Below are 13,457 nucleotides of genomic sequence, written 5' to 3' on the forward strand. Positions count from 1 at the left end.
ACGTTTTGGGATAACTTATCTCAGTAGGTAACTGTGGCTCAACTGGTAAAGAATCCACCTGCAATGCAGGAGACCTGGGTTCAACCCCTGGGTTGGTAAGATCTCCTGGAGAAGGGAAAGGCTACCCACTCCAGAATCCTGGAGAATTCCATGGATTCTATAGTCCATGAGTCCATGGGGTCACAAAGAGTCGGAAATGACAGTGACTTTCACTTAAGTATTCACTAATATTTTAATAGTATGGTATCTGTTATTTGTAAGCTGCCTCAAACTTTATGTGGAAATAGATGTTTAAATATGGAAACCAGTGACTGGCCAATCCTTACATGGCTGGGATATCCTGTCACTGAATATTGGGAATATTAGCTTTTGTGATACCACAATCTCATATTAAAATAATTTCTGGCACTTAGGGTTTACAATACACTGATTTGAGAATCCTGTGGAAATTCTCATGGAAATTTGTACCTCTGATCCAGATAGGATGGAATAGCTGGCATTGGTTTACCCTCCAATTGTAAACAACTACAAAACTGGGTGAAGTATAAAGAAACAACAGTTTATACATGGCTGAGAAAAAAAACTAACAGAAGGATACATTTTTAAGAAATGGGAAATGTACAAGGTGAAACCTGCATTCCCCTTGGCATTCTGAGTGCATTTTCCGAAACAGAGTATAGGAAAATAAAGCCCAAGAAGGCAGTATCTCATTGGCCAAAGTTCAGTCACTCAGTTGTGTCCAACTCTGTGTGACCCCTTGAACAGCAGCATGCCAGGCTTCCCTGTCCTTCACTATCTCCGTGAGTTTGCTCAAACTCATATGCATTGAGTCGGTGATACCCTCCAACCATCTCCTCCTCTGCTGCCCTTGATCTCTCCTAGCATCAGGGTCTTTTCCAATGAGTAGGCTCTTCACATCAGGTGGCCAAAGTACTGGAACTTCAGCCTCAGCACCAGTCGTTCCAATCAATATTCAGGGCTGATTTCCTTTAGAATTTTGATCTCCTTGCTGTCCAAGGAACTCTCAAGAGTCTTCTCAAGCACCACAATTCGAAGCCATCAATTTCTCGGTGCTCAGCCTTCTATAGTATGGTCCACCTCTCACATCCATACGTGACTATTGGAAAAACCATAGCTTTGACTATCCCGATGTTTGTTGGCAAAGTGATGTCTCTGCTTTTTAATATGCTGTCTAGATTTGTCATAGCTTTTCTTCCCAGGAGCATGCATCTTTTAATGTTCGTGACTGCAGTCACCATCTGCAGTGATCTTGGAGCCCAGGAAAATGAAATTTGACACTGTTTCCACTTTTCCCCATCTATTTGCCATGAAGTGATGGGACCGGATGCCATGATCTCTGTTTTTTGAATGTTGAGTAATAAGCCAGCTTTTTCACTCTCCTCTTTCACCTTCATCAAGAGGCTCTTTAGTTCCTCCTTGCTTTCTGCCATAAGGGTGGTGTCATCTGCAAATCTGAGGTTATTGAAATTTCTCCCAGCAATCTTCATTCCACCTTGTGCTTCAATCCAGCCCAGCATTTCGCATGATGTACTCTGCATATAATTCAAATAAGCAGGTGACAATATACAGCCTTGACGTACTCCTTTCCCAATTTGGAACCAGTTGGTTGTTCCATGTCTAGTTCTAACTGTTGCTTCCTGACCAGCATACAGGTTTCTCAGGAGGCAGGTAAGGTGGTCTGGTAGTCCCATCTTTTCCACAGTTCATTGTGACCCACACAGTCAAAGGCTTAGCGTAATCAATGAAGCAGAAGTAGACGTTTTCTGGAATTCCCTTGCTTTTTCTATGATCCAACCGATGTTGGCAATTTGATTTCTGGTTCCTCTGCCTTTCCTAAATATAGCTTGTACATCTGTAAGTTCTCAGTACCTACTGTTGAAGCCAAGCTTGAAGGATTAAGGAGATGGAAACTGGAAAGAAAAGCTAGATTTTGAGGAGTCCAGGGTTAGAGGGAAGTGCAATGGAGACACCCTACAAGTATGCATCAAAGACTCTCTCAGATTCTTGGCTAACATCTAAGCTGTACATGAACAGGCCCCAACTCCAGGAAGCTGAGCAGAAATTCTTAGTAATGAATTCAGAAGCCACACAGTGTTGGGGAGACAGGTTGCAGTTTGGGTCGAGAGAAAGTATTACCTTTGGTGAACACTTGGGACTCTTGAGTTGAGACCTCAAAAGTCCAGCCCTGTGAGTAAGGCCACACTCTAGGCATCATGGGTAAAACTGAAACAGACCAACCATGGTAAAGCCTAAAATCAAGCCTGGACTGAATCAAGATGATCCACTAGCATTTTAACTGTCAGCCAGAAGAACAAGCTACTAACAACATTCTTTGGAGGAAAATAACAAATTCAGAATCTCCATAACACATTATCCATTAACGTGTAATATACAATAAAGTTACCAGCACATCAAGCAGAAAAATGGCACTAACAGAAAACAACAGAAACAGAACCAGAGATTACCCAGGTATTGGAATAGCAAGGAACTCTAACTATGCTTAAGATGCTAAAGAAAACAGAGAAAAAGAACACAACAGATGAAAACTACAGAATGGGATAAAAGTTCTGTAAGAACAGGGACTTTGTCAAATCTTTGATGTCCAGATTACCTGATAAACAGTGACTGCTCATGCGTTTGATGGGTCAATGAACAGTCAGATGGAAGGACGAAAGAGGTTATGTTGAGGGTTGGTGACAAAACCAAAGATTCTTAAATGCCAAACGAGCATTAATGTATTTCATAGAAAATACCAAAATAAAACTTCGCATCAAAATCTAAAATAAACAACTATACATATGTATATACACCTATACTGAGCACAAGAAAACCAGTCAGTGGTACATTTACTTCATTCACTATTTCATCCATCCAGTCTTGAGGACATTTTAACCAGCAGTTTCCTACTCCCTCCTGAGTAAACATGAAAGCACAACACCACAAAATGTTCTAAAGCCTTTATAAAAAGTGAAACAGCTTTAGATGTGGTAACACCTTACTACACGCATGTGTGCTCGGTCAAGTCCAGTGCTTTCGTGACCCCATGGGCCCTAGCCCACCAGGCTCCTCTGTCCATGGGATTATCCTGACAAGAATACTAGAGTGGGTTGCCATTTCCTGCTCCAGGGGATCTTCCTAACTCAGGGATCGAACTCCCATCTCCGATGGCTCCTGCACTGGCAGGCAGGTTCTTTACCACTGAGGCACCTGGGAAGCCCCCTTATTCCATGTGCCCCGTACAAATTCCTCCCTTGCTGAATTTTCCTCAGAAACAGCCGACACTTTTCACATGCCCGTCCCCCTCCCCCATCGTGAACCCTGTGAACTGTTCTTCCTATACAATCAATATGATCCCCATGGAACTTGCTGTATTTATAAATTACCTCGTCCCCTAGACATCTAAAGAAACCATTCCAGCATATTCTCAAACTTAGGACCAGAGGGTACGTCAGGAAAGTTTTGATTGGTTATAACTAGCCAGGTGGAAAATGTAGATTTGGAATCTGGAGGGAGAAGTAAAGCAATAAAGTCTGATGAGGCAGAGCAGAAAAACCTGATTATCTTGAGTCCCTGGTCCCATAAGACCTTAGACTAACCTACATTGTAGTCTTGCCCTTCCTGCACCTTCGTTTTGCATGTTTCATTTTTTGGGGGGAAGGGGAGAGGGGAGGCATGCTGTATGCACGCAGGATTTTAGTTCCCCAACCAGGAACTGAATCCGTGCACTAGACAGTAGAAGCTCAGTCTTAACATCTGGACCTTCAGGTGCCTTACACCTACCTTTTGATTTCAATAAATTATCCCTTTTGATTTAAGCTAATTTGAAATGGATTTCTATCACCTGTGACCAACAAAACTCCTAACTACAGCTAGACTACCAAGTGACTGCCCTCACCAAGAACTACATGCTAACTGCCTTAAAACTACAGGTTCATACTGTGTTCTTTCCCAAAGGAAAAAAAGTATCACTTTCTATTAAATTTCCATTTATTTATTTGTGTCCTTGGGGAAACTGTAAGTAAAGATGAAAAGAAAAGGAATACCATTACCAAACACAATAAACTGGCAGAGGAAAATCTAATGTACTCTTGAACCCTGCGGTAATGTCCTCAATGGAGAGCAAAGTCATTCACTCTCCATTTCCAAATCAATTTACTATGAGTCTACTATGATGCTTCTAGAGTAGCATCCCCTAACTGTGAGTAGTACACCGACTGTGTAACTGAGACAATGAACTGTACTCAGGATAACTGCTCAGCTGTTAGAGAGGTCCAGGAAGACCTTTTTGATTCTAAGTCCATTTCCCCACAGGCAGTCTGCTGCATCTCTTTCCTTCCTCAAGACTTCAGTTTACCTTGCCCCCCCATGCCCACCCCTTTTTTAAGAACTGCCATCATCTGCTGTGAAGACAAATTACAGGATGAAAACCAACAGTGAGTCCTGAAATCAATCTGTGGGTCACAACCAGCATTTTAAAAACTCCAATAGTAAATATTAGAGTGCATCATATATAACACTACACAGACTCAGCTGGTAAAGAATCTGCCTGCAACGCAGGAGACCTCAGTTCGATTCCTGGGTCAGGAAGATCCCCTGGAAAGAGGGATAGGCTACCTACTCCAGTATTCTTGGACTTCCCTGGTAGAGCTCAGACAATAAAAGAATCCACCTGCAATGCAGAAGACCTAGGTTCAATCCCTGGGCTGGGAATATCCCCTGAAGGAGGGCATGGCAACCCAGTCCAGTACTCTTGCCTGAAGAATCCCCAACGGAGGAGTCTGGAGGGCTACAGTCCATGGGGTTGCAAAGAGTCGGACACAACTGAGACGAGCGCAACAGAGTATATCACATACAATACTATATACACATACACAGCACTCTATGTTTCAAGTTTTCTACATTTTTGTCTTACTTTGGGTTAAATTTATGAATGGCCCTGCATTTTGCACATCCATAAGGAATCAAGCTCTGAAGTAATATACACCTAGGTATGTGTGTATTGTCATTAAGTAAAAATTTCTTATTGTGGATCACAGTTAAAACAAATGGGCAAACATGATCTAATAGAAAGATGAGTTACTTTATTTAGAATCTTGCTTTCAAATCCAACTACCACCACTTATTCTGCAGTTCCAAGATTTCACCTGTAAAATGTTAAACATCTCATACAGCTACTGAGGAAACAAAACAATAATATTTGTAAGTGCCTGCTGCCAACCCCAGGACTCTGTAATTACTGGGTAAGTCTTAGTGCTTTACTGCCATCCCTCAGAGTGCTCCCACCAAGCTTAGCCTAGCCTGTGACAAGATGAAATTTTCCTTGATATTTTTCAGGGCAAGATTTTATTTTTATTGTCAATATAATTCACATGGGATAGTTACAAAGACCCCATACGTACAAGGCCATCCTTTGGACCATACCTGATACCTTTATTTAGATGAGAAGAGTTGAGCACTCGAAAGAGCACTTCAGCTTCTCAACATATTCTCAGCACTCTTAAAAGGGCCAAACACAAAGAACACAACTGTGGTCACACAGTGATGTGGACTCTGTCCTTAGAGTTTGGAGAGTAGGTAAGTGAAGCACAAGCAACACAGGCATATGTAAATTGAAGTCTGACATCATTCCCAAATAGACCGAAAGCAAAGAACTAGAAATTATCTCACATAAGTTTTGACATTTGCTGCTAGCACTTGCATCACCAAAATTAAGTGTAAGGAAAGAAATGCCTAAATATACACTAAGTAATTTTATAAGTTACAATTTTCCATATTGAAAATTGACGGAAAAAAAAAAAACAACTTATTCAGAGCCCAAAGATTAGTTATTCCCCCCACCAACGTAAATACAATTCATCCTATTTTCCTTTTGACCAACTTCAAAAACCAGAAAATTAGAACACAGTATTCATACTATATATTAAAATGACAATTTCAAGCTGGTCTCTTCCATATCTTAAAAATCACTGTGAGGAAACAGGCCTACAAATTCATACTGCAAATCTAACATAAAAGAAGAAATAGTGAAGCAGAGAAGGGCTTCCCAGGTGGCGCCAGTGGTAAAGAACCTGCTTGCCAAAGCAGGAGACATAGAAACGCGGGATTGATCCCTGGGTTGGGAAATTCCCATAGAGAAGGGCATGGCAACCTACTCTGGTATTCTTTCTGCCTAGAGAATACCAGGGACAGAGAAGCTTGGTGGTCCATAGCGTCAGACACGACTAAAGCGACTTAGCACCATGCACTAGAGCAAAGCCACTCGACATTGACAAAGAATCTGTAATTCAGTATAGACAAGGACCATATTGAAATGAATATTTTAAGTATATTAAGACAGAAGAATTACTAGAAAGAAGTCATGATATCAACATAAGGTAGCTCCATAATGTATTTGAGTCACTAATCTACTTAATTTGTCTAGGCTTATTTATCTGTAAAGCTGGGAAGCAATTATTATTTAATTTCAAGGATGCTCTCAGGACACATGATTATAAACCTAGGTACTGTAATAAGTCCTTATGCAATCAGTTTGGAACACACTATGATGTCATTAGAAAAAGCTTGTATAGACTAATGGGATGCTCAAAGGCACTCAAAATTATAGCATTGAGAAGTGTTTCTCATGTTGAGTCTGCTGGATACTAGAATGAATATTGGCTGGCATAAAAGAATGTGTTTGTCTTAAAAAAAAATTCAGTCTTCTAATGAAAATATTAATTTGCAAAGATACATGCAACCCAATGTTCCCAGCAGCATTATTTACAATTGCCAAGTTACAGAAGCCACCAACATACCCATCAACAGATGAATAGAAAGGGGTGTGATGTATGTGTATATGTATATATAGATATGTTTATCAGCACATACACACCACACACAAATAATGGAATACTACTTGGCCATTAAAAAAAAGAATGAGATGTCGCCATTTGCAACAACATGGATGGACTTGGAGGGCATAAGTGAAATAAGTCAGGTAGAGAAAGACAAATACCGTATGACATCACTTACATGTGAAATCTAAAGAAAAAAATGAATGTATTAATATATTCAATAACAAAAAAACAGACTTGGATACAGAAAACACACTAGTGGTTACCTGTAGGGAAAAGGAAGGAGGATAGGGCAAAACAGGATAGGGAACTAAGGGGTACAAACTACACATAAAACATATAAGCTACAGGATACAGTACAACAGAAAATGAAAAAATCTGTCTTTTAAAACTGAGTGACAACAAATTCAGAGGCCAGAGACTGATACTTGGCACAGTTAAAATGATTCAAGTAAACGTTAATTTCTCTTCTATTGTTCTCTTCCATTAAACAGCTAGACCTAAAACTTAAATCTTTCAAATCTCAAATGGCTTAAGAATTCAAGATGCCAAATTTCTGATACTTGTCCACATAAACTGTATGGCTGGATTATGGATTTATGCTAGACTCTAAGACTACTCAAAATTCTCTTCTGTAAAAAGGCAATACCACTGCCAAGTCAACTAATTTTTCCTAAACTGGTGATTCTGCTGCTCCATCTAAACTGTCACCCAGTTCCAGTCTTTTCATAAGCTACCACACACTAGTGGGGCATTTGGCTGGGGTTATGCTGAAGCAAGCAGCCAAATAAAGTGAAGTTAACTGGAAATGAACCAATGGTCATTTTGCAAGGACACTTGAACTTTGAAGCACTTTGTGAACTGCTGGTTATTTCTAATAATGTTCCTGTGAAGTTTCAGTACTGAGCCATCCATTATATTTCACTGCCAAGTATATGTCACCTTAAAACCAAGAAAAGTGCAAGACATTTCCCTGGTTTAAAAAAAAAAAAAAATCACAAATCTAGTCTGGTTCTTTTTAAGTGTAAACAACTCTTACCAATGGGGGCAGGGCTCAACAATAAAACTGGAAAGCACTTCTCATAGCAGCTAACCTGGCACCAGCCATCTGGGAACCATAGCTTTAGGTCTTAGAATCTAAAACTTTTTAAGCTCACCAAGTCCAAGTGAGATTTTTAAATTAAGAGTTTGGGTCTGATTATTGTAATAACTAACTCTTACACTTCATTACATACCGGGTACTGTTCTAGGCTCCTTACTTTTGTTTACTCTTAATCCTCATAACAAACCACAAAGAGTGAGATCAACTAATTTGCCCAAGGTCATATGGTTATTAAGCAACAAAGCTAGAATTCAAATCCAAGCAGTTTAGGTCCCGAATCTATACTTTAAATCCACCAGGCTGTACTGCTTCCCTACAGAATGGTTTGATTCCTGCCCAGAGCTCTCCCACCACACGTGTCCTCAGGGTTCCAACGTGAGAAACTAATAATTTTCCATGTTCTTTTTTCCAAACCCACTATCATAGTTGAACTGAAAAAAGTTACCTTGTCTGTCTACAACTTTAAGTAATCTAACTTTTGTATCCAAAATAGACACCCTCTCTGGAAAACCAAAAGATACAGTGGCCAGGCGGAAAAAAAACTCGTGTTTGTTTTAAAATCGCTACACCTGAGATGCCTAAAAGCATAATAAGGAGCTATCAATGCTTTTCCTGAGAAAGGTAAACATCTACCATACTTTCCTGATACCTTAAGTGATGAAACTGAGCTAAAAACAGGCACAGCTCTGTCTTTTCCCCCCAGCTGTCCCTAATTTAGTTGAGAAAGGAAAGTCTCAGTTTATGCATGTGAACACAGGGGAGAAATGGGTGAAGGGAAACAGGGGTGAGAGATTATGATTTCTCCACAGTGGGGACGCTCAGACTTCAGACCCTGTGTTAGAAGTTAGAACCAGTATTACACACCATTTCTCAGTGTCTCTCCAGGCTGCAAAGAGGTGGTTACGTGGCGCTTGGAGGCATTTCCTCCGGTCTGGAGAGGTGGCAGCCCTCGTCGGTGGGAGCCCCCTCGCCCAGGGCCCTGGGGTAAGGGGCGCCTGAAGGCGGCGGGAACAGGAGGCAGGAGCTTCCCAGGGATCCCCGAGGGGCCCTCTGCGGTTGCTTGGCTGGAGCCGCGGTAGGGCCAAGCCTGTCTGCACCCCCCAGATTTTAGGATCACCCGCGCCAAACCAGCTTCCCGGCCTCCAGTCAGGTGCACGCCGAGATGGGGTCCTGAGGCAAAGGTGCCCGAGAGCCGACGCAACCCTCTGTGGGCCACTCACCAGGTTGAGGGGTCCTTCCATTACTTCCATAGACCCCGGGGTAAGCGGCGGCCTGAGGAAGGGGAGCGACGGATCCCGGGCACATGGAGGGGAACAGCTGGAGAGCGCGAACGCAGCGGAGGCAACTGTGGCCCCACTCCGCGCCCCCAAAGCCAGCAGCGGGCGCAGAAGAAGCAACAACCTCACCACTTCCTCCTCCGGCGCCGCGTCGCGGGCCCGCCTCCTACGCCACGGCCACGCACACGTCAAGACGTCACACGCAGCTGGTTCAAGGTGGGAGTGAGGACAGGGAGTGGGTGGGGCTCAAGGAAGGCGGGGCACGGACAGACTTTCTCGCGGTCCGTCTTTCCTCTCGCGAGAAGCATAGCTACAGCTTCTTGAAGACTCATAGGTCACCTGCAGAGGTACAGCCCTGTAGAATTTAAAGTGGCAGACTTCTGCTATCGGTCTCTCCTACATACTTCCAGCGTAACTTCTCACAAATTCACTCAGTATCGCCAGATCCTCCCTTGCTCTCAGGCTTCGGGCTTGGTTGTTGCACCTGATTTTTTCCCCCTGCAGAAGTGAGATTTGAGCGATGGTGGCTCAGCGGCAAAGTATTTACCTGCACTGCAGGAACCACCAGACCAGGGACAGAACACGGGTTTGATCCCTGGGTCGTGAATATCTCCTGGAGAAAGGCATGGCAACCCACTCCAGTATTCTGGAAAGTCCCATGGACAGAGGAGCCTGGTGGGCTACAGTCCATGGGGTCGCAAAGAGTCGGACACGACTTAGCCACTTAATCACCAGACCACGCACTGACTTAGACTCTGTTGGAGGAAGACAAACGATTCAGGGCTGTGCCCTCAGTTCAGTTCAGTTGCTCAGTCTTGTCCGACTCTTTGCGACCCCATGAATTGCAGCACGCCAGGCCTCCCTGTCCATCACCAACTCCCGGAGTTCACTCAGACTCACATCCATCGAGTCCGTAATGCCATCCAGCCATCTCATCCTTGGTCGTCCCCTTCTCCTCCTGCCCCCAATCCCTCCCAGCATCAAAGTCTTGTCCAATGAGTCAACTCTTCGCATGAGGTGGCCAAAGTGCTGGAGTTTCAGCTTTGGCATCATTCCTTCCAAAGAAACCCCAGGGTTGATCTCCTTCAGAATGGATTGGTTGGATCTCCTTGCAGTCCAAAGGACTCTCAAGAGTCTTCTCCAACACCACAGTTCAAAAGCATCAGTTCTTCAGCGCTCAGCCTTCTTCACAGTCCAACACTCTCAACCATACATGACCACAGGAAAAACCATAGCCTTGACTAGACGGACCTTAGTCGGCAAAGTAATGTCCCTGCTTTTGAATATGCTGTCTAGGTTGGTCATAACTTTTCTTCCAAGGAGTAAGCGTCTGTTAATTTCATGGCTGCAGTCACCATCTGCAGTGATTTTGGAGCCCCCCAAAATAAAGTTTGGCACGGTTTCCACTGTTTCCCCATCTATTTCCCATGAAGTGATGGGACCAGATGCCATGATCTTCGTTTTCTGAATGTTGAGCTTTAAGCCAACTTTTTCCCTCTCCACTTTCACTTTCATCAAGAGGCTTTTTAGCTCCTCTTCACTTTCTGCCTTAAGGGTGGTATCATCTGCATATCTGAGCTTATTGATATTTCTCCCGGCAATCTTGATTCCAGCTTGTGTTTCTTCCAGTCCAGCGTTTCTCATGGTGTACTCTGCATATAAGTTAAACAAGCAGGGTGACAATATACAGACTTGGCATACTCCTTTTCCTATTTGGAACCAGTCTGTTGTTCCATGTCCAGTTCTAACTGTTGCTTCCTGACCTGCATACAGGTTTCTCAAGAGGCAGGTCAAGTGGTCTGGTATTCCCATCTGTTTCAGAATTTTCCACAGTTTATTGTGATCCACACAGTCAAAGGCTTTGGCATAGTCAATAAAGCAGAAATAGATGTTTTTCTGGAACTCTCTTGCTTTTTCCATGATCCAGCAGATGTTGGCAATTTGATCTCTGGTTCCTCTGCTTTTTCTAAAGCTTGAACATCAGGAAGTTCACGGTTCACATATTGCTGAAGCCTGGCTTGGAGAATTTTGAGCGTTACTTTACTAGCATGTAAGATGAATGCAATTGTGCGGTAGTTTGAGCATTCTTTGGCATTGCCTTTCTTTGGGATTGGAATGAAAACTGACCTTTTCCAGTCCTGTAGCCACTGCTGAGTTTTCCAAATTTGTTGGCATATTGAGCTCAGCACTTTCGCAGCATCATCTTTCAGGATTTGAAATAGCTCTACTGGAATTCCATCACCTCCACTAGCTTTGTTTCTAGTGATGCTTTCTAAAGCCCACTTGACTTCACATTCCAGGATGTCTGGCTCTAGATGAGTGATCACACCATCGCGATTATCCGGGTCATGAAGATCTTTTTTGTACAGTTCTTCTGTGTACTCTTGCCACCTCTTCTTAATCTCTTCTGCTTCTGTTAGGTCCAGACCATTTCTGTCCTTTATTGAGCCCATCTTTGCATGAAATGTTCCCTTGGTATCTCTAATTTTCTTGAAGAGATCTCTAGTCTTTCCCATTCTGTTGTTTTCCACTATTTCTTTGCATTGATCGCTGAAGAAGGCTTTCTTATCTCTTCTTGCTATTCTTTGGAACTCTGCATTCAGATGCTTATATCTTTCCTTTTCTCCTTTGTTTTTCACCTCTCTTCTTTTCACAGCTATTTGTAAGCCCTCTCCAGACAGCCATTTTGCTTTTTTGCATTTCTTTTCCATGGGGATGGTCTTGATCCCTGTCTCCTGTACAATGTCATGAACCTCATTCCATAGTTCATCAGGCACTCTATTAGATCTAGGCCCTTAAATCTATTTCTCACTTCCACTGTATAATCATAAGGGATTTGATTTAGGTCATACCTGAATGGTAAGGAGCAGCGGCTGCACTTTGTTGGAGCAGCTGTGAAGAGATACCCCATGCCCAAGGTAAGAGAAACCCAAGTAAGATGGTAGGTGTTGTAAGAGGGCATCAGAGGGCAGACACACTGAAACCATACTCACAGAAAACTAGTCAATCTAATCACGCTAGGACCACAGCCTTGTCTAACTCAATGAAACTAAGCCATGCCTGTGGGGCCACCCAAGACGGGCGAGTCATGGTGGAGAGGTCTGACAGAATGTGGTCCACTGGAGAAGAGAATGGCAAACCACTCCAGTATTCTTGCCTTGAGGAACCCATGAACAGTATGAAAAGGCAAAATGACAGGATACTGAAAGAGATACTCCCCAGGTCAGTAGGTGCCCAACACACTACTGGAGATCAGTAGAGAAATAACTCCAGAAAGAATGAAGGGATGGAGCCAAAGCAAAAACAATACCCAGCTGTGAATGTTACTGGTGATAGAAGCAAGATCCGATGCGGTAAAGAGCAAACTGCATAGGAACCTGGAATGTCAGGTCTATGAATCAAGGCAAATTGGAAGTGGTCAAACAAGAGATGGCAAGAGTGTGAACGTCAACATTCTAGGAATCAGCGAACTGAAATGGACTGGAATGGGTGAATTTAACTCAGATGACCATTATATCTACTACTGCGGGCAGGAATCCCTCAGAAGAAATGGAGTAGCCATCATGGTCAACAAAAGAGTCCAAAATGCAGTACTTGGATGCAATCTCAAAAATGACAGAATTATCTCTGTTTGTTTCCAAGGCAAACCATTCAATATCACAGTAATCCAAGTCTATGCCCAAACCAGTAACGCTGAAGAAGCTGAAGTTGAACAGTTCTATGAAGACCTACAAGACCTTTTAGAACTAACACCCAAAAGAGATGTCCTTTTCATTCTAGGGGACTGGAATGCAAAAGTAGGAAGTTAAGAAACACCTGGAGTAACATGCAACTTTGGCCTTGGAATGCAGAATGAAGCAGGGCAAAGACTAATACAGTTTTGCCAAGAAAATGCACTGATCATAGCAAATACCCTCTTCCAACAACACAAGAGAAGTCTCTACACATGGACATCATCAGATGGGCAACACCGAAATCAGATTGATTATATTCTTTGCAGCCAAAGATGGAGAAGCTCTATACAGTCAACAAAAAACAAGACCAGGAGACGATTGTGGCTCAGATCATGAACCTTATTACCAAATTCAGACTTAAATTGAAAAAAGTAGGGAAAACCACTAGACCATTCAGGTATGACCTAAATTATGTGCCCTCAAGTTGCTAACAAATCAATAAGAAAATAATATGGGTCTCAAGTAACCATATACTATATATACCATAACC

The 13,457-nt window shown here is 42.8% G+C and overlaps 1 protein-coding gene across 1 annotated transcript in view; it reads right to left on the bottom strand.

The window, feature by feature from the left end:
* Positions 1-9,350, bottom strand: part of NRBF2 (nuclear receptor binding factor 2) — a 28,659-nt gene extending 19,309 nt beyond the window's left edge. Inside the window, exon 1 of the mRNA XM_068982579.1 lies at positions 9,177-9,350. Coding sequence (XP_068838680.1) covers positions 9,177-9,261 — 85 coding nt within the window. The 5' untranslated portion in view covers positions 9,262-9,350. The remainder of the gene's footprint in view (positions 1-9,176) is intronic.
* Between the last annotated feature and the right edge of the window lie 4,107 nt (positions 9,351-13,457).

Source organism: Capricornis sumatraensis, chromosome 10, assembly GCF_032405125.1.
Source record: "Capricornis sumatraensis isolate serow.1 chromosome 10, serow.2, whole genome shotgun sequence".
Classification (NCBI taxonomy): Eukaryota; Metazoa; Chordata; class Mammalia; order Artiodactyla; family Bovidae; genus Capricornis; species Capricornis sumatraensis.